The sequence below is a fragment of the Sorghum bicolor genome, chromosome 8 (genome assembly GCF_000003195.3).
Source record: "Sorghum bicolor cultivar BTx623 chromosome 8, Sorghum_bicolor_NCBIv3, whole genome shotgun sequence".
Lineage (NCBI taxonomy): Eukaryota > Viridiplantae > Streptophyta > Magnoliopsida > Poales > Poaceae > Sorghum > Sorghum bicolor.
In genome coordinates, this window is record NC_012877.2 from 14,256,889 (window position 1) to 14,278,492 (window position 21,604).

Genomic DNA, 21,604 nt, shown 5'->3' on the forward strand with positions numbered 1-21,604 from the left:
GAAAAAGAAAAACGTGGAAGGTATCTTTTGTCGATCACTAGAAACATCCATGCATGATGCGTTGATGCCTCGATGCATAGTACACATGACATGATTCGCCACCTCTCCTCGAGCTCCTCCATGCATGGCAACATGAACAGGCACATGATATGTCCACTCCATTCATCCACGCATCAAGGCGGGTCCCACACCCCACCAGCAGGGCAGCCCCACTACAGTGGCCCCCACCCCGTCCCGTCCGGCGGTAGTACAAAAAGCCCCCACCCCCCACCCACTCAGCACCATTTCACACCTCCCCGCCTCCCTCGCTCCCTCCTTCCTCTCATCCGTGTCCAAGCGACGACACCACACGCGCCGGCCGCGCGCCACCGAGATGTGGAGCTCAGACTCCGACCCCGAGCTCACCGCCGCCGCCGCGTCGTCCTCATCTTCCACCTCGTCTGCTACCTCCGTCTCTGCCTCCCCGCCGCCGACCCCGCCTCCTGCTGCACGCCTTCTCCGCCAACGCAACGGCAACCGCCGCCGCCGCCGCAGCCGCAAGCAGGGCAGCGCCGTCGCCGACTCTGTCCCGCCGGTCCCCGAGCCTGAGGCGGAGGACGTGTGGCGCGGGGCGCAGTGGGAGGCGGCGTGGCCGGCGCGGCGGGACCCGAAACCCGTGGTGCTCGCGGTCGCGGGCGGAGACGACGCGGTGGGGCGGTCCAGGAGCCTGACGGACGACGACCTGGAGGAGCTCAAGGGCTGCGCCGACCTGGGCTTCGGCTTCAGCTACGACGAGATCCCCGAGCTCCGAGGCACGCTCCCGGCGCTCGAGCTCTGCTACTCCATGACCCAGCGCCTCCACCTGGTGGACGACGACAAGGACAAGCCGCCGCTGCTGCTGCAGCAGCACGAAGGCGCTGCCGCCGCACCGGATGCCTCCGCGCCGTCGCCGCCCGTCACCAACTGGAAGATCTCCAGCCCCGGTAAGCAAAATCAAAGCAGGAAGCCGTCCATGACTTGGGTTCTTGCTTCTCCTTGGTCACCGGAGCGGAGAAATCCAACTTGTCCACATCAATCAAGATGGAATGGAATCTTCTCCCGTCACGGAACCAACCAAGAACAAGAACAAGAACACCACTTGTCGACGGACGATTTGCTCGCTCGCTTCGTTCTTTGTTTTTTTGTTGTCGGCATCTGTTCTAACGAGTGCGTCTTTGGATAACCAATCGCAATGCAGGTGACAGCCCGGACGAGGTGAAGGCGCGGCTCAAGTACTGGGCGCAGGCGGTGGCGTGCACCGTTCGCCTCTGCAGCTGAACGACGGCGACCATCCACGCGGCACACCATTCGCCGCCGGCAAACACACCATACTATATATCATACATGCCGCCGCCGCAGCCCGCAAGAAACGATCGCCGACGAGGACAACGAAAGAGTAAACGACGGACCAAGAAGGGACATGCCGGACGACCAGACCTCACCTGATCGCGAACGCGCTGCTGCTGCTGCTGCCGTCGTAAAGTGATGGGGGGCGTTGGCAACTGCATGCCATGATTGATTGCAGCTGGAGAGTTTGGTGGAGCGTTGTTGCTTGTTGGTAGTCGTCGGAGCAGCACACATGGGCTGGGCAGGTGGGAGGCGGTTTGGTTGGTTGGTTGCCCGAGTTGCTGTGTGCTCTTGTTCCAGCTGAGCAACCTGCGTCTCCTTAGCAGCAGTGATCAAAATAATGTGCAGAGTAATTAGTAGTACTACTGCAAATCTGGGGATCGGAGTGATTGAATGAATGAATAAATAAATCCACAGATCTCATTATGTTTGTTGCTTTCTTAATCATTGGCTTGTTGTACTGCAGCTGTTTGATTGTTTTATTTTTCGTTTGGTAATGGTGGAGATGCTTTCCTTCTCTCTATTTTATATGCATTCCTTTATAGGCACTGTTTAGTTCCAAAATTTTTTGCAAAATCGACACTGTAGCACTTTCGTTTGTATTTGACAAAAATTATCCAATCATGGTCTAACTAGGCTCAAAAGATTCGTCTCGTCAATTTCGACCAAACTGCGCAATTAGTTTTTATTTTTATCTATATTTAATACTCTATGCATGCGTCTAAAGATTCGATGTGATGGAAAATCTGAAAAATTTTGCAAAATTTTTTAAGAACTAAACAAAGCCATAGTCTTGTGCAAAGATTTGCTTCCAGTCTGGTCATGACACCTGGCTGGATGTGTGCCTGTGCTTTGACCAGAACGAGCGAGAAATGCAATCATGTGCGCCGCAGGCATTCAGATTCAGATTTTTATATGCATTTCCGGCCCCATTCCAAGAGATTCCAAACCAGATACACCACCTGGAGCCTGGAGGCACAGCCTTGCTACTAGCTAAGAACACTGAACTCTTGCCAACAAGAACATGACTGTTTCTACAGGGTCAGTATCATGTGAACACTGAACAGTAAGACAATTATAAGGAGAGTCATTTGTTTAACTTTTAAGAGCATCTCCAAGAGATTAGCCAAAAAGACTAGCCAAATTTACTGATTTAGCTACTCTCTAAAATAGATTTGACAAAAAGATATTAGTATACTCCAAGAGACTCTATAAAGAATGGGCAGTGAGGTAGGCTATCCAAAAGTAGAGAGCAAATAAGGTGGGATAGAGAGCTACTAAATTTGAAGAGTCATTTACTGTTGGAGACGTTAATTTCTTGGAGATGCTCTAATAACAAACAACATGAAAAATGTTACGTATTTGAGATTGGGCATCTTTTCATGTGCGATCTGCTATTGTAAAGATCCTTTCTTTATTGTTTGCCAATGGCCATTATATATACTATTCCAATCAACTTAGTTCCACTGAGTATAACTATGAAGTCAAGTGCTCTGGTAATTCATTGCCGGATTAATGGATCAGTTTCCATAGATCGCGACACTTGTTTCGCCTGATCCGGCGCCGGTTCCTTAGCCGGGTTATCACGTCTTGTTTAGTTCGCAAAAATTTTCAAGATTTTTTGTCACATCGAATCTTTGGTCATATGTATGGAGTATTAAATATAGATAAAAATAAAAACTAATTGCACATTTTATCTGTAATTTGTGAGATGAATCTTTTGAGTCTAGTTACTCCGTAATTAGACAATATTTGTCAAATAAAAACGAAAATGTTACAGTAGCCAAAAACGAAAATTTTTGTCAACTAAACAAGGCCTCAATATCTATAGCCGGCGCCTCTGTTCTGTTCTTTAAATAATCAGGACTTGAGGAGAAAACAGAAGGACCATGAATTCGGCGGAAGACGACGGCGGTTTCCCTTCATTCATTTCATTCATCACGCTGTCAGTTCCGTCAGGTTGCGCCAATGCAACCCTCACATGATCCCTGTGAGCGAGAGAGGCCACAAGCCACACAGCGCTGCATGCATTGCTCCGTCGCCACCACCTGCCCGCCTCGATCAGTGATCAGTGCCCACTGTCCGTCACATGAGCTCGCGTGCATGGCGATCATGCGTGCCCGTTATTAGTTCTTCCGCCTAATCATTGTGCCTGTGCTAGCTACTATGTACCTGCCAAGTGCCACAAGTGCTGTGCTTCTGCCGTGCTGTCTCTGCGTGCCGATATGCATGCATATGCATGCATGGTACTTTACTACTCCTAGTCATTTGCTTATTGCTTGGCCACAGCACAGCAAAAAATTGCTCGCTCCTTTGGGGGTGGTGTGCTCGTTGTTCGTGAAGCCCGTGTGATGTGATTTAATTACCGTCTGTTTTAGTTACACGAGAGGACACCTGTCCCTGATATAACAGCCTTGGTGCATGTAATGTGGTCTGGACGACCGTGTGCTGGCCAGAGGCCCAGACAGCCGTTCCGATCCCGTTCCCATGACCGTCACCACAAAAAGTCGGGCATTACGCTAGCTACAGCTACAAATACCACCATACAGTACGTATGCATGCATTATTACACGAACGCCAAGCAAAGCAGATCATGCACTTGTACTCTTGTAGAGGCCAGGTTCATTATTTGTGACTGCCGCCTACAACTGCAAGCGACGGTAGCGCGTGTCCAGGTCCAGGGCCCGGGCTGCTGCACCAGCCAGCGACAAAAGGGAAACACACCACATTGGGGGAGGCAGGCAGAGGCTGGTGTGCGTGCCCACGTTCAGATTCAGGAGCAGGTGGGCGGATGATAGACACATCTGGCCTGGCCCCCGACCCCGATCAGCACTGCTTCTCCGGCGCTGTGCCGGATCTTGAGAGATGAGACGACCCAGAGAGAGAGAGAAAAGGACATGGACAGCATCGCCCATGCGTACCGTCGACAAACGCAGCGGCTAATAAGGCCTTTGTTTAGTTCCCACCAAAATCCAAAAAGTTTTCAAAATTCTCCGTCACATCGAATCTTGCATCACATGCATGAAGCACTGAATATAGACGAAAATAAAAACTAATTACACAGATTGGCTGTAAATCACGAGATGAATCTTTTGATCTAGTTAGTCTATGATTGAATAATATTTGCCACAAACAAACGAAAGTGTTACAGTAGCGAAATCTAAAAAAAATTCACATGTAAACAAGGCCTAAGATGTGGACGTGCCGTCTACCTCCGTGTCGCACCACCATCTCTCTGTGTGTGTGTGATGGGCTGCTTCACAACTCGTGCTGTGTCGCGTGTGCGTTCGGTGTTTTATGTCTTCTCCATGAGATCAGCGATTCCTCGGTTCGGCCCATCATGTATAAAGCCAATGATTTAGATATATTTTGAAGAGAACAGTAGGGGAATCTCCTACCTATATTTTTTTGTATTTCAATTAAATGAAAGAATGAGGAGAGGCAAAAGAAAAAAACGAAGAGAAAGAAAAAGTACAGGGCAACCAGGCCCAAAAAGAAAAAGTACAACAAAGCTATGGATGAAAATTGTCTCGCCCCGGGATTAAAGGAGTCCGTCGTTTCTCATTGGCCTTGATACACACCAGGTCCAATTCTTCTTTGAATTTTCTTCTCCAAATGGGGACGCTACATTGTCCATTATAAAAAATTATGGAGTTTCTCAGAGTCCATATTGCTCAGCAAGCAGTAATAACTGCTTCTCTGAAGATTTGGCTTCCAAACTGGTCTCTAACATTCACCATCATATCCAGTGGAGGCAAGTTAAGATTCCAGCTAATTGGGATGGAGCCCCAGCATGCTTGACTGAAATTTCATTCAAAGAAGAGGTGAAAACTAGTTTCTTCACAACCTGTGTTGCATAACACATAGCTATAATCATCTAGATGCATGTGCTTTCTTCTCAACAGATTTGTTGTGTTCAATCTATCTCGAAGTAGGAAGTAAAAGAAGAATTTGTGTTTTCTAGGATTACTTGATTTCCAGACCCATGAAAAAAGGGGAGAGGCCTTTGTAACTCCTATCAAAAACTTATAGGTTGCTTTGCTGCTAAAGGTTGCATTTCCAGAGGAATAGCTCCAGATGTCAGTAGTGCTTTCATCCCAAGGTCTATCCAATTCAGTTTCCAGAAGCATGGCTAGCTGTTCAGTGGCTTGGCTTGAGAGAGGTAGACTGAAGTTAGCTTCCAACTCATTGTCTAAGAAATATCTGATGGAGCACTTTGGTTTTTTACTGAAAGAGAATAGATGGGGGTACTTCTCTTTTAGGGGTAAGGGGCTCCATGATCCTGACCAAAACAGGTCAGTATTTCCTCTACTAGGATCACATTTTATGAGATTTTTTAATGGGGTAAATAACTTGAGCAAATCTTTCCACCAGAAGGATCCAACTGGGCATCTTGCCTGTGGGGGTGTTTGACTATTGGAGTAAAGTTTGGACCAGGTCAAATTCACCCAGGGGAGGTCATGATGATTGTAGAAACTGTTCAAATGTTTCATCAGGAGTGCATCATTTTGCTTTTCAATATCTATAATATCAAGCCCTCCATGATTTTTGGGTTTACAGGTCGTTTCCCATGCTACTAGGCGGGAGCCTTTTCTATTGATATCCCCCTTGCTCCAAAGGCAGTGTTTCCTGTACACATCAATTTGTCTAACCACCTGTGGAGGGATTTTGAGGCTGCACATATAGAATGTGGGTAGAGCAGAGAGAATAGCATTAACCAAAATTAATCTTCCATCATAAGATAAGAGCCTACTGAAACCAGACATTTTTCTTTCAATTCTGTTGAGGAGGGGGCTGAAATCTTGAACTGAAGGTTTAGTAGTGCCTAGGGGGAGCCCCAGGTATGTAAAGGGCATAGATCCCAACTGTCATCCAAAGGTATTGGCCAAATGTTGAGCCCTGCTGTTTGACATATTGATGGGTACCAAGAAGGATTTATTGAAGTTTACATGTAGGCCAGTTGAGTCAGAGAAGGATCTCAGTATACCTTTCAGGTTGAAGAGGGTCCTAGCATCTCCAGGCAAAATAAGCAGTGTGTCATCAGCATACTGTAGTATAGGAAAATCACCTCCAGAGTTGTCAGAGATGAGATGTGTCAACACTCCCATTAGCCAGGCTTTATTAACAATACTTTGTAAAAGATCAGCAGCAAGAACGAAGAGCAAGGAGGAGAGGGGGTCACCTTGTCTCACACCTCTTTTACATTTGAATATTTTCCTAGGAGTACCATTAAGCAGGATAGAGGAGGTTCCCGAGGCCAGTATATTCTCAATCCATTTTATCTATTTTGCTAGGAAGCCTTTGTGTTTCATGACTTCAAGAATGACTTGGTGTTCAACCTTATCAAAAGCCTTTTCAAAATCGAGTTTTACGATTAGAGGAGGGTATTCAGACCAATCCACAACAATCAAACGCGACAAAATATACACAGATGTTCCCTCCTTCCAAAAAATATATAGGTCTTATTGTAGCATTTTCATTTATATTTGACAATTACTGTCTAATCATGGATTAACTAGGCTCAACTAGTAAATTAATAGAAAAATTGTGTAATTAGTTATTTTTAGCAAAATTTACTGTTCGACATGCCAAGTGATGGCTCTTTGCTGACGGACATCTATTTTCGAGCGATTTCTGAAAGACACTCTAGTTCTTGATAAATTAGTTGGTGGACACCGTGCCTAATAAAATATTTTTATAAACAAAATCATATAGGTGCTCCAAAGTTATACCATAAAATCTTTTATACTCTACATGACGAGAACCACACAGTATAATATTGTTTTGCACTGAAAATGATTATTTTGCCTCTCTTCATAAATAACCAAAGTTAACCATAGTGAATTTATTCATGTATTTGTATGACACTAAAAATCTTGAAAAAAATCATAGAATACGTGCATCACCAAATTATGACTATGCTAAAATATCAGCTCAAAATAATAAAGTTTATAATGGTATATTTAGCATAACTGAGTTATAAATTTATCTCCTGTCAAGCTTAACTAATATATAAAACTTTATTAATATGTTTAGCATAGTCACAATTTGGTGACGTACGCAATCTATGATTTTTTCAAGATTTTTAGTGTCCTACAACTACATGAACGAATTAACCATGGTTAACTTTGTTTATTTATGAGAGGCTGTAACACCCAAAAATTTGCTTTTGAATTAATAGGGTTTAATTTGATTTAATTAAGTATATTTTTTTGTGAGCATTTAAATTAGTAAATAAATAAATTTTGTTGAAATTAAATTCATCATAAGTTTAGTAAACTTGATTGTGCATTCATGCTGAAGCATATTTCATTTTGTGTTGATTGCCTTTGGCTTGAAATTATTTTGCATTCAAAATAATATTTAGAAAAGGTTTTGAAAAAGGAATAAAAAAAGAAAAACACCAACCCTGCCCTCGGCCTGGTGGCCTTTTGGCCCAGCTAGTTTTCCCCAGCCGACTTCCCATCGGCCCAGCCAGCAAATGGCGGCCCAGCTTCCCTCCCCGCACGCGCACCCGCCTCCCTCTCTTTTCGTTTCACTGACCGATGGGCCCCGCTCTTCCACCGCATACGCACTGGCCCCATCTGTCAGCTGGCTTCTTCAACCTCAAGCCGTGACCGGCTTGGACTCTGCTCCACCGAAATCTTCCCCGATTTCTCGGGATTTCTTGCCAACGCGCGCGTCGAGCACCCCTATAAGAAGGTGGGGCACTCCTCTTGATCCCGGTTCCGTCGTAGGCCACCCCGAGCCCTAATTTCCAATCACCCCGTTCTTGGATCTCGGTGAACACAGAAACAAGCCGCCGCCGTGGTTCTCGCCCCGAAGTGCTCTCTGGTAGTTGAAAGCTCTGTGCCGAGCCTCGCGACGTCCTTGCGGAGCCGCAGAACCCTTCTTTCCTCCTTTTCGTGCGCTTGGTGATCCGCTAACCCATGCCGAACTTCTGCAGGAGCTTCTATCCGCCGGGTCACGTGGCCAGTCATCTCCGAGACCTCATCGCCTTCGCGTTTTGCCCTAGGTGAGTTCGTCTCGATTCCCTCTTGCTCCCGGTATGATTAGTTTCTTAAATCATGCCAAAAATCGCCGTTTCGCCAACTCCGGCGATGTTCCGGCCGAAAGCCGGCCATGGCGCCACCGGCCGGGGCGCTGTAGTCGGCCAGCACCCCCTTCTTTTCCCCAGTTTCTAATCCAAGCCATACGAATCTAATCCAACGGCTCAGATTCAACCATACCCCTTCATCTTTTCTTTTTACTAAAGAGCCCCTCGCCTATTTGAGTATCGAACCCGCGATCCATGGCGTAAAGACAAAAAGGCGATTTGCTGTTTCAAAAGCGTATTCTGCGTTGGTTAAAAGGAAAATACGTTTTCAGATAATTACAAAACTGCCACTGGATTTGTTTAGCTCATAAAATCTTCATTTTAATTCCGTTTTGACCCATTCAAATTGTGTTGGATTCGTATTAATGAGCTCTACATGTTAGTAACACTGTTTTCTCAGTTTGAAACATTTTAATTTCGTGATCCTATTTAATTAATTACTTTTCTATATAAAATCTTAGAAAATTCATAACTTCATCGTTTCAACTCTGATTTTTGTGAACTTTACGTTTGTGTGATCGTAGCACTGCGTAGAATATTTTGATAAACTTTTATATTTGTTTTACCACTGTTTAGTGTATTGTTCTAATTATAGCTTGTTTGCTTCATGTATGATTGTCTATATTAGATTGTGTGTTGTTGATTGATGATCGGGTATAGACAGTGAGCCGTACGTTGGTGAGCGAGATCAAGCTTTTGATGACCAGCAGCAGGCTCAGGAGAGCTTTGATCAAGGCAAGTATAACTTGGGATCATCCTTGCTACCTCACACTTTTAATACATATATCATATGCATGTGTCCACCTTGATGACCTCAGCAAAATCATAGATGATTGTATCTTGAATTCCTTGTTACCTCTTTGGATATGCATTTGGGTAGTTCTTGCTAGTGCTTTATTATAATCCATGATCTTGTAACATGAATATTTGAATATACAATAAACAATAAAATAAGCTTTCTAGCAACTTGAACATAAAGGGTGGAAAGAACTCTGGCTTTTGCTGGATTGATCTTGACCCTCCATAAGGACTTATCCCTTGGCAAAAGCTGGGACAACTCGTACAACCATGAGGGCTATATGGCTCTGGCTTTAGTCAAGTATGAGTAATTTTTCTAGCTCGTTAGCGGTTACCCGTTGTGGCGCAATTGGGGAATAGCAGACCGTGGATTCCTGCGGGTGAATCACATGGACTGACTAATGAAACCAAGCGGCCCTAACTGGTTAGACGAACCTTTGAAAGACTTCATAGTGATCCCTGCCGACCTCCCTTGAAAGGGGGTTAAGAGACTCATGACCTCGGGCGAAAGGGTAAATCATGACTCATGGGTAAAGATGTACAACCTCTGCAGAGTGTTAAATCTGGTATACTAGCCGTGTCCACGGATACGGGCGGCCCGAAAAACTGACGGAATAGATGGACACTGATGAATATGATTAATGGTAATAAAGGATGGTTTATTATGTTGTTTATATGTGTTATTCTTAATTCTTGTATACATTGATCATGTGGTTATGGGATTATTTATGCTACCTTGATATTTGCTATCCAATGATTAAACATGTTATCCACTATTAAAAGCTAAATGCAGTCAAACCAGTGTCAGCTTTTTGAGCCTCATGAACCCCTGGTTATACTTGTTGAGTACGATATGTGCTCACTCTTGCAATTTCCCCCACACCTCAGGAGAAGTTTTGGGCTTGTGATCAACCAGTCAGTTGGATCTTGTGGAGAGGAGTTAATACCCGAAGTTTGGAGTTGTCTATCCGCTGTTTGCTATTAAAGGTTGTCTCTTTTATGCTAAGTACGTTATATACCTATGCATTGTCTTTTGATATTACCCTTTATTTGTAGCTATATGTGAGATTTGATCCCTAAAACTCACATATGGTGCATATCTAGTTTTGTCCATAAAATCGGGTATTACAGAGGCAAAATAGTCATTTTCAGTGCAAAACAATATTTTACTATGTAGCTCTCATCATGTAGAGTCTAGAAGATTTTATGGTATAATTTTGGAGGCACTTATATGATTTTTATAAAAGTATTTTGTTAGGCATGGTGTCCACAAACTAATTTGTCAATAAATAGAGTGTCTTTTAGAAATCGCTGGAAAATAGGTGTACGCCAGCAAAGATCCATCACTTGGCATGTCCAAAAAAAATTTTGATTTATTTTTAATATATATTTCATACTCTATGCATATATCCAAATATTTAATATAACGTAGAATCAAACAAGACCATAGCCGTTTTATGGATAAAGCACGCAAACCAATGGTAATGATAAAAGATTGGTATACCTCTTTGTCCCCATCTTGATGTTCTCTCTCCTACGTTTTCTCCTCGGGTGTTGTTTAGTTTCCAAATTTTTTTAGGTTCGGGTACTGTATCATTTTTGTTTTTATTTGACAAATATTATCCAATTATGGACTAACTAGGTTCAAAAGATTTGTCTTGTGATTCACAGGCAAACTTTAAAATTAGTTTTTATTTTCGTCTATATTTAATGCTCCATGCATGTTCCGCAAGATTTGATATGACGGAGAATCTTGAAAAGTTTTTAATTTTTGGGTGAACTAAACAAGGCCTAAGAAAAGAGGGAGCTACCGGTGGAGGAGGAAGACCGCGACCATGAGCCTTATTGGCGAAGGCCCGGTCTACTTTTGCTTCGATGTTATTGGCGGTCGGATGTGATGTGTGTGGATCAGATTAAGGCGAATGGTGTGTGAGAGAGAGAGCGAATAGAGAGGGAGAGGAGAGAGAAGTACCTGAGTCTAATTATATAACGTGAAAACACACTTTCAATGGATCAATTTTTTAATACCATTATGACTTTTTATAGGATAGAGGGAGTATTACCTATACTAGAACATCAGGCGTCCTTCGGGCGCCCTATCGTGACTCTTCTTTAATAGCTTGAATTTTTGCAGGTTCATCTGAAAATTGCTTCATTCACCAACAACAAAAATTATAATGGCTAATTTCATATAAAGGCATAAATGGTTTATAATCTTGAGTTGACAAGTAAAAAACTACAGCCATAGATGAGTAAGTAAACCATATGAAATCACAAACCTACTTTCAGGGAGTGAGACAAGACCAAAAGAACTAAAGAATATACTCGTTGACAACAGTTTTACAAAAAAAAGACCGAAGACAACCTATCATCCATTATGCATTTTAATGGATTAATTGTACATCTACATCAATAATCCTGTAGCCTCCTGTAGCAATAGCCATTGTGGTCATGAAAAATCAAATCACTGAGTATCATCATCAGAACAAAGTAGTCAAAGCTCTATCAGCAACAATTTTTTTTTGATGGTTGTATCAACAACAACGACCTGCAATTTGGCACACCCAGCACATCAGAGCATGGTATGTCATGGAAAATAGATGCAAGCCAGAAAAAAGAAAAGAAAAAAAATAGAAATATGGCTTACAATAATCTGCAAAGAACCATTGAGGCAGTTGCCATTTACCAACTCCCTCCATCCTAAATTGTAAGTCATTCCAAGAATCTTGGAGAGTCAAACTATCCTAAGTTTGACCAAATTTATATAATAAAATAATTATTATTATGATACCAACTAAGTATTTTTAGATTCTTTCTTAATTATATTTTCATAGTATACTCACTTTATGTTACAAATCTTAGTATTTCTCTCTATAGTTTTGGTCAAACTTAGAGATGCTTTGACTCTCCAAGATTCTTGGAATGACTTATAATTTAGAACAAAGGGAGTATTTCTTAATGCACAACATAATATTCAATAAAATATTGGTCCGTAATACATTCTGTCTGCCCTCATTTTCCCGAAACAATTTTCAACTATAACATCCCGTGTCTTTATTCCAAGAGTAACCCACATGTCCAAAGGAAAAAAAATCAGAATGCAGTAGCAAAGGTATTACTTACAGTACCTGCAGTCTACACATGTACGATGGTTGAATCTCAAAGCCCATAATCAAGGTCGCTCTCAGATTATTAGAAAAAAAATCCAAAATTGGATTAAACCGGTGACCGTGGGTGTTGTTTCATTCAATAGATATCAATTTTTAAGAAACCAAAAGATACTTGCAATGGGCTCATTTAAAAAATCCATCTATTAGATTATACTCATTTAAGCCTTTATGGTATAGTACACAAGTAACCATTGTCAAGATATATAATTTAATACATGGTAGGACACAGAGTTACAAACTAATAGTCCTGTCCAGCAGATATTTGTAGGACCATCTATTCCCTGAGCAGAAAAAACACAACATATGGTTTTCAAAATTTATTATGTTAAAATTACTAACAAAAAATCCAATTCTTGAGAACTTCCACAACGCAAATCAAGTGGCGAGTTGGGGCATGCTAACACACAGCATACTTTCCACTATGAGAAGAGATTTCTAGTTATGTCAAGAAGCCTGAGATATGAAACATGCAAAACATCATTGTGGAAAGTATGTTGTGTGTTAGCATACGTCTCATCTGCTCCAACCATTAGCCTCTATTATTTTAGTATAATAACCCTAATTTAGGGCATGCTAACACATAATATGTTTTCCACAAGTATGATGTGTGTTAGCATACATCTCACCATACGAAGAGATTTCTAGATACGTCTAGGGTTATTAATTGTGAATACTGGAACTACAGAACTAAAAAATTACTAATGGTGAAAGAACTGATCCATTTCCTTTAGTACTCTATGGCTTATACGTAATCAACATGGCAATCATAAGACAATATTCACTTATAACCAAACTCTTTAGTCTATCTTGCAGTACGGTTGACCTCACTCCTTTGTATGTAATAGTTGCATTGATGAACTGATTAGAGTTATCAAGCCTCTACTGAACTTTGTGGCATACATCTCATTTGAATGCACTTTTATTAAAAATCAAAGAATTACGAGACCCAAATAAATTATGAACTTTATCAAAAAAAATTATGAAGGCACAAACTCAAGGAGGTGTTAGAACACTGCACTAATCTTGTTCATCATTGTGAAATGCTGGATCGGTAGGAGAGGCAGAACTGAAATTATAACAATCCAATCTATAAAGTTGGATGAGACAAGTGAAATCCATAAGAAACAATTTCCTCACAGTGCAAAAACCTGCAGCTCACCAGGCAAACATTGAGATCTAGCTTGTCATTGTGCTCCTCGCCGCTAGACCTCTTGGAGTCGAGGACAACTCGACAAAGACGAACACAACCCCTTAGCAAAACAGGCTAGGATAGCCTCTAGCTCAATTTTTTTTGCATCTAGCTGTCTCATGTACAAACCAGACTCATGTATCAATGTGCCCCTTATAGTTGGCACTATCCTCTGTACAATGGGAGTGTTTCTCCCTGCTTATAGCATGTTGTTATTAATAAAATTGGTTTGTTAAAAGAAGAAAGGTGCACAGGGTAAGCACTTTATTTGTTATCAATTAAGAGGTTGTTTTTTAATCAGCTAAATGGTGGATTGACAACACACCTAATAATTAATAAGATTCCCTTCCAATGGTGCAGCTGAGTTCTCCTTGGTTAGTCCATACTCCATAAGAACTTCCTATGAGATACTACCAAGAAATATGTTGCCATGAGGCCATAAAAAAGAGGCAAGGATGGAACTCACCTCTGCAGGCCTACTGGGTGTCTAGATTATCTTCTAACAACGTTCCTTTGCTTCTTGACTGCAAAACCGATAGGACCATGATTATTATCATCGAACAGGAATACTGCAAGACCAATTTGAAACTACACCTTGTGAACAAAACAATAAGCGTAAACAAGATGCAAAGGTACACAAGCTGCAGATTGATATAACTTAATCTAGCAAGGAACACAAGATGCATTGTGATTGAGCTAAGACTGAGCCTTAAGACCCATTACTATCTTTCGCCATCAGAGATATATCTATCAACTATCATATCAATGTGTTGAGCTAAAACAGGCCACCTATCACAATTCGATGTTTCATGCAGATAGAAACTAAGCAAGGCAGGACAACGAAGCACACAGTTTTACACGGACAAATCATAACTCATAGGCTTTATATAGCATATACAATTTAAAAATTGATATGCCTATGTACAGGTGATCTGTGAAGGACTCACTAGATCGAGTGCGCCGAGGGAAGTAGTAGCAACGCGTGGTCGTGCAACGACCAACTGAAGCAACAGCACGCCCCATCTCACTGCTTCTAGATCCAGTGGCGTCTGACGAGGAGGGCGCACCCATAAGACGACGAGCTTGCAGAGGTGGAGGGCTCAGGGAAAGCTGCACCACAATCCGCCTTGCTTAATGGATCTCGGGGGAAGCCAGAATCAGAGCCACCACACGAGATCTGGGGAGGGAGGATGCGAGCACCGCCATAGCCTCGGCTCGCGTTGTCGCCTCTGGGTTGCTGATCCGAGCACGTGAGCAGCGCCGCCCCCAACGCGGTGAATCCACGTCGCCTAAATCGGCATCTGAGATAAGGCCGAGACTAGGAAGCAGAAGACCGGGGACGACCACAAGGGGCCATTGCGCTCTCCGCAGAGCTGAGCACTGTCGTCGTGCTCTCTGGCCACCGAGGCCGACGCGCTCGCCGGAGCCCCGCCCGTGGCCAGAGCTGCGCCCGCCCGGTGAGCCGTTGCCTACGGGAGCCACGCCCCATGGGTCGTGGTGGAGGGCAAGGAGCACGATGGCGAGCCGGGATGCGCAGGGGGCGGCGCGGCGAGCCGCATCGGTGCGTGGGAGCAACCAGAGGAATGAGGAGGGGATTAGAGTTTGCTCGTTTTTGAGTGTGGGGGCTCTTTACAAAACGTCCAAGGACTGCGGGTTGATTACCAAAAAATGGTGGGCGTTTTTGCAAAATGTATAGAGACGCGTGTCGCCGCGTGGAGAAGCCATCAATGCCTCGAATTCTCTCGTGGCTCCAATCTGGAGGGACTTTTAATAACTCCCGATACGGACTCGATAACGCATAGGTAACAACCAATTAATATCTACTCTTAATAGATGTAACACCCTAAAAATTATTTCCTTGGAAAATAGGGCTAAAATAAATTACTTATGAATTTTTGTGCTCATGAGAATATAGGAAGAATAATATTTTTCATTAAAATAAAATTTATCATAGGATTAGTAATCTGGTTGTGCATTCATGCTGGAGAATTTATTTTTGTGATGAGTGTATTTGAACCTAAAATTCAAAATGATTTAAAAATGATTTTGGAAAACTATTTTAGAAGAAAAAAAATAAAAAAGGAAAGGCCGACCACCCCCCGCTCGGCCTTGCTGTCCGCCCCGGCCCAGCTCGCCTCGGCCCAGGGCGCAGCCCACGCACGCGTGTGACCCCCTCCTCCTTCTCTCGCTGACGAGCCGGTCCCACATCGCGGCGTCACCCTCTTCTTCGTTCGTAACCGAGGCGGACATCTCAGCTCAGGCCGATTTGATTCCCGAGAAACCGTGATTTCGTTTCCTTTTTCAACAACCGAGACCCTATAAGATGCCTAGCAGTGCCCCGCGTGATGATTTTCCTCTCTACGCCGCCAGACCAAGCCCTAAATGCCCGGCGCATCGCGAACTGGATCTCGCCGAGATTGAGAGCAGGCCCCGCACGCCGCGAGCCCTCTCCGTTGCCCTTCGGTCTGCGAAAGGTTGCTAGTCGAGACCGCGGTGAGCTCCTCGTTCTCCTGGCGTTTTTATTTTGTTTTTTGGTGCTCGGGAAAGAGAAGCCAGCGGTCGCCGGCGAGGAGCTCGGCCCCGGCCATGGCGTCCGCCGTGGTGCTCGCTGGTCGGCCGGTGCTCCCTCTGGATGGATTTGAACCGTCCGATCGACGATCAACGGCCGTAAAAAGAAGATACCCCTTCGCCGGGATTTTTGCTAAAGAGACCCCCTGGATCTGAGAAACCAACCCGAGGTCCTTGGCGTATTCCCCGTTTACGTTTTCAAATTCTAAAGACGTATTCTGGTGCGGCTTAGAAGAAAATACGTTTTCTGTTATTTACAGAATTGCCATTGGGAGTATTTTGCTCATAACATACTCATTTTAACTCCGCTTTTGTCCATTCAAATTACGTTAGGTTCGTAATTATATGCTCTACATGTTCGAAGTATTAGTTTACTGTTTTGAAACTTTTTATTTCCGCAGTAGCATTTAATTAATTATTTCTCTGTAGGAAATCTTAGAAAATTCATATCTTTCTCGTTTTAATTCCGATTTTCGTGAACTTTACGTTTGTGTGATCGTAGCACTGCGTAGAATATTTTCATAAACTTTTATCTTTGATTTCTCACTGTTGGTGTAATGTTCTAATTATAGCTTGTTTGCTTTGTGTATGATTGTCTACATTGGATTGCGTGTTGTTGATTGATGTTTGGGAATAGACGGTGAGCCTTACATTGGTAATCAAGATCAAGCATTTGAAGACCAGCAGGCTTAGGAGAGCTTTGAGCAAGGCAAGTATAACTGGGGATTATCCTTGTTACCTATATACAATTAATACAATATTTATCATATGCATGTGTCCACCTTGATGACCTTAGCAAAATCATAGATGATTGTTATCCTGAATTCCTTGTTACCTATTTGGATATGTATTTGGGTAGTTCTTGCTAGTGCTTGATTATTAATCCATGATCTTGTAACATGAATATTTGAATATACAATAAACAATAAAATAAGCTTTCTAGCAACTTGAACATAAAGGGTGGAAAGAACTCTAGCTTTTGCTAGATTGATCTTGACCCTCCATAAGGATTTATCCCTTGGCAAAAGCCGGGACAACTCGTACAACCATGAGGGCTACATGGCTCTGGTTTTAGCTCAGTATGAGGATCTTTTTCTAGCTTGTTAGCGGTTACCTTAAATGGCGTAAGAATGGCTAGACACGTTGGGTATAGTGTGGCCTCTGTCCATGTGTATAGGCTGCGAGTTATGTGCCATGGAAGGGGGGCTCTATATCTGCCTGCCGAGTGAATCTAATGGCCCTAACTTGTTAGACGAAACCTTTGAAAGGCTTCATAGTGATCCCTGCCGACCTCCCTAGGAAGGGGGTTAAGAGACTTGCAACCTCGGGCGAAAGGGTAAATCACGACTCATGGGTAAAGATGTACAACCTCTGCAGAGTGTTAAAACTGGTATACTAGCCGTGCCCACGGATACGGGCGGCCCGGAAAACTGACGGAATAGGCGGACTCTGATGAACATGACTAATGATGATAAATGATGGTTTATTATGTTGTTTATATGTGTTATTCATAATTCCTGTATACAATTGATCATGTGGTTATGGGTTTAATTATGCTACCTTGATATTTGCTATCCAATGATTAAACATGCTATCCACTATTAAAAGCTAAATGCAGTTAAACCAGTGTCAGCCATTTGAGCCTCACGAACCCCTGGTTATACTTGTTGAGTACGATATGTGCTCACTCTTGCAATTTCCCCCACACTTCAGGAGATGTTAGGCTTGTGCTCAACCAGTCAGTTGGATCCTGTGGAGAGAAGTTAATACCCGAAGTTTGATGTTGTCTATCCGCTGTTTGCTATCAAAGGTTATATCTTTTATACTACGTTCGTTATATAATTTATGCATTGTCTTTTGATATTACCCCTTATTTTGTAGCTATATGTGAGATTTGGCTTTTAAAACTCACATATGGTGTATATCTGGTTTTGTCCTTAAAATCGGGTATTACAATAGAAAACTAGAAACAAAAAATACTAAAATTATAGAGAAAAGCATAATAAAATTTAATTGGTGCTAAGTCCCTAACCTATAACGCCTAACCAATCTAACTAATAGGCAAAAGAAACACAACAGTAACAAAAAAAAAGGAAGACTAATCCTAAAGGGGCACTTGAGCATTTATACCCCCATTTTGAAGTGAAACGGTGGTTTGCCCTCTTTTTTTTTGGCTTTGTAATTTTACTCTCGGGGTTTCAAAGGAAGGGAGACTTTACCCCCTTTATGTGATGTGCACTTAGCGATGTTAATTTTTGGACAAAATGACAAATTTGCCCATGTATTTTTATCCCTAATTTATTTTGATATTTCTGTTTTTTAACTCTATTTTCAGATCAATAGTTTGACAATTTTGATATGTAATTGGAGAATTCAATTAGTGCAAAGCTCACAATTTTTAGAATTAAAATCCGATAGTATTTGAGCTAACGATCCGTATAAACAATAATATCACATATGTTACATTAATGGCAACAAACCAGATCGATATAACATGTCATCATACAGTACCATATTAGATGCCAATGTACAGGTCCAAATGAGACTATTTTGCGTTCGAATTATGATTTTTTTTCTTGGGCCAAATGTGTTGCGCCTAGGAGAGAACGATTTGGACTGTTGCGCCTAGCCTGAGGGATAGGTACAAATTTGCTTTGGCCAAATGGGCTGCATGGCATGAGCTCGCTTTGCCTTGCACTTCTGAATTTTCCTTCAGCAACGATGTGTCGTTATTTCGCTGGGCAAATGAGTTGCGCTAGGGGTGGAGACAACGATGTGGGCTGCTTGCTACTTATGGCCTGAGGGCTGAAACAAGTCATGGGCCTGAGCACATAGACAAAAGGAGAACAACAAAATAGGTCCGGAGCATGTTTAGGTTTAATGATTGCTATTTGTTTCAATTCTAGAAATTTAAATTATTTGGATTGAATTTAATGTTAATCTAATAATAAATTCACCAAAAATAATTAGGGCATGGAAAGCTGGACGCAAGATTTGATGACTTGCTAACTTAGTATTTTGGAACAAATTATTTATTATATGTGCATTATGTGCAACCTCGAGTATTTTGAAAGGATACCATAAGAGATGGATTGGTGAATATCTTTAAAAAAAAGGCTACAAAACAAAAAAATATCGAACACAGGGTGATGACTCTTCTCTTTCAATACCATTAGCGTGGGTTTGGTTCCAAGACGATCTGAGACGGGGCGAGTCCATCCTCGATTTCGGACTGTTTGGTTGTGGGGCGACGGGGACGTCCCCATCCTAGGAAACGAGCGCATGGGTTCGACCCACTACGTGAAAAAAGCACTAAGAGAACGCCACCCCCTTCCACTGTAGGGGCGGCTGGCTTTGGAGCCGCCCTTACAGTGGCTTGAGCGGGCCCCAACTGGTCACCCGCCCCTACAGTGGCCACTGTAAGGGCGGCTAGTGTTATCAGCCGCCCTTACAGTGGTAGGTCACAGTAAGGGCGGCTCAATCACTAGCCGCCCCTACAGTGGTTTTAGATAAAATTGATCAAATGAGACACTAAATGATCTCAAATGAAAAATTTTTGAATACTAAGATTGTATAACTCATCAAGATCTACATTTATTACATAGTTTATTTTTGCATTTGAGAAAGTGTTAGTAAACACTAGTCATAGGGTGGCTCAATCCCCAGCCGCTCCTACACTGGTTTTGGACAAACTTGGTCAAATGAGGCACTAAATAACCTCAAATGAAAAAAAATTAAATACAAAGGTGTTAGAACTCATCAAGATCTACATTTGATACAAATTTTGTATTCATGACTTTTGTATTTGAGACAATCTAGGGTTCAGTCAAAGTGTCTTTAAAAAATCCATTATTTACAACTACACTTTCCTAAAACTTCGTCAAATATAAAAATGGCCTATGTATCAAATGTAGATCTTGATGAGTGGAGCAATCTTGATATTTATGACTTTTTGAGTTGAGACCATATAGGATTTCGAAAACTAGCATGTAGGTGTGAAATTTTCAAAATTCAAAATTTGAGTGGTTCAAACTTTGTCAAATGAAAAGTTGACCATTACACCAAATGTAGATCTTGATGAGTTTGATATTCTTTGTATTCATTACTTTTATAGTTGAGATGATCTATGGTCAAGTCAAAGTGTATTTTTGTTAAAATCTAAGACTTGACTTGGTCAAATGAGACACTAAATGACCTCAATTGAAAAAAGTTTTGAATACAAAGATGTTATAACTCATCAAGATCTAAATTTTATACACAGTTTATTTTACCATTTATAAAATTTTTACTAAACTCTAGTCACATATTTTAAAAATCCAATACATGACTTGGTCAAACTTGATCAAATAAGGCACTAAATGACCTCAAATGAAAAACTTTTGAATACAAGGGTGTTAGAGCTTAGCAAGATCTACATTTGATACATAGCTGATTTTTGCATTTGAGAAAGTGTTAGTAAACGCTAGTCATAAAGTCTTGAATTTCACATAGACTTTATGAAACCATATGTGAGACTTGTGAATTTAGAACTATAATTTGCTAACACTTTGTCAAATGCAAAAATGACCTATGTATGAAATGTAGATCTTAACAAATGGACAAATCTTGGTATTCCTGACCCATTTGATGACTTCAAATGAAAAACTTTTGAATACAAAGTTGTTAGAGATCATCAAGATCTACATTTGATATATTGTCCATTTTTCCATTTGAGAAAGTTTAAGTTAACAATACCCACCAAATCTTGAATCTCACACAAGCTATATGAAACTATATTTGTCAATTGTGGATTTTCAACTACACCTTCCCAAAACTTTGTCAAATGCAAAAAATGATCTATATATTAAATCTAGATTTTGATGAGTGGAACAATATTGGTATTCATGACTTTTCCATTTGAGACCATCTAGGGTTCCGAAACCGCTGTGTAGCTATGAATTCTCTCAAAATTCAAAATTTATTGGTTCAAACTTTTCCAAATGAAAAGTTGTCCATTAGATTAAATGTAGAACTTGATGAGTGTAACAAACTTTGTATTCATGAATCTTCCATTTGGGACCATCTAGGGTTCGGTCAAAGGGTGTTTTTGTAAAAACCAATGCTTTGACTTTGGTCAAACTTGGTCAAATGACCCATTTGATGACTTCAAATGAAAAAAATTTGAATACAAAGTTGTTAGAGATCATCAAGATCTACATTTGATATATTGTCAATTTTTCTATTTGGATAATTTTGAGCCAATCCTAAGCACATTTCTTTAAAATCCAAGACGGGTTTTGGTCAAACTTGGTCAAATGACAAACTAAATTACTTAAAATGAAAAAAATTTTGAATACCAAGTTGTTAGATATCATCAAGATCTAAACTTTTTATATACATAATTTTTCCATTTGAGAAAGTTTAAGTTAACAATAGCCA

The 21,604-nt window shown here is 41.7% G+C and overlaps 1 protein-coding gene and 1 long non-coding RNA gene across 3 annotated transcripts; one reads left to right on the plus strand and one right to left on the minus strand.

The window, feature by feature from the left end:
• On the plus strand, positions 285-1,812 carry LOC8058178. Its single transcript, XM_002441991.2, has 2 exons — positions 285-962; positions 1,217-1,812. The coding sequence occupies exons 1-2, from the start codon at positions 374-376 to the stop codon at positions 1,294-1,296; spliced, it is 669 nt and encodes a 222-aa protein (XP_002442036.1). The 5' UTR covers positions 285-373; the 3' UTR covers positions 1,297-1,812.
• LOC110437656 lies at positions 11,428-15,205 on the minus strand. 2 transcript variants are annotated; one of them, XR_002455560.1, is made up of 3 exons: positions 14,566-15,205; positions 14,085-14,142; positions 11,428-11,807 (listed from the first exon to the last, which is right to left on the minus strand). It is a non-coding gene; the product is annotated as an uncharacterized LOC110437656 (long non-coding RNA). The 2 variants fall into 2 exon arrangements; XR_002455559.1 differs by lacking the exon at positions 11,428-11,807 and having other exon boundaries at positions 13,497-14,142.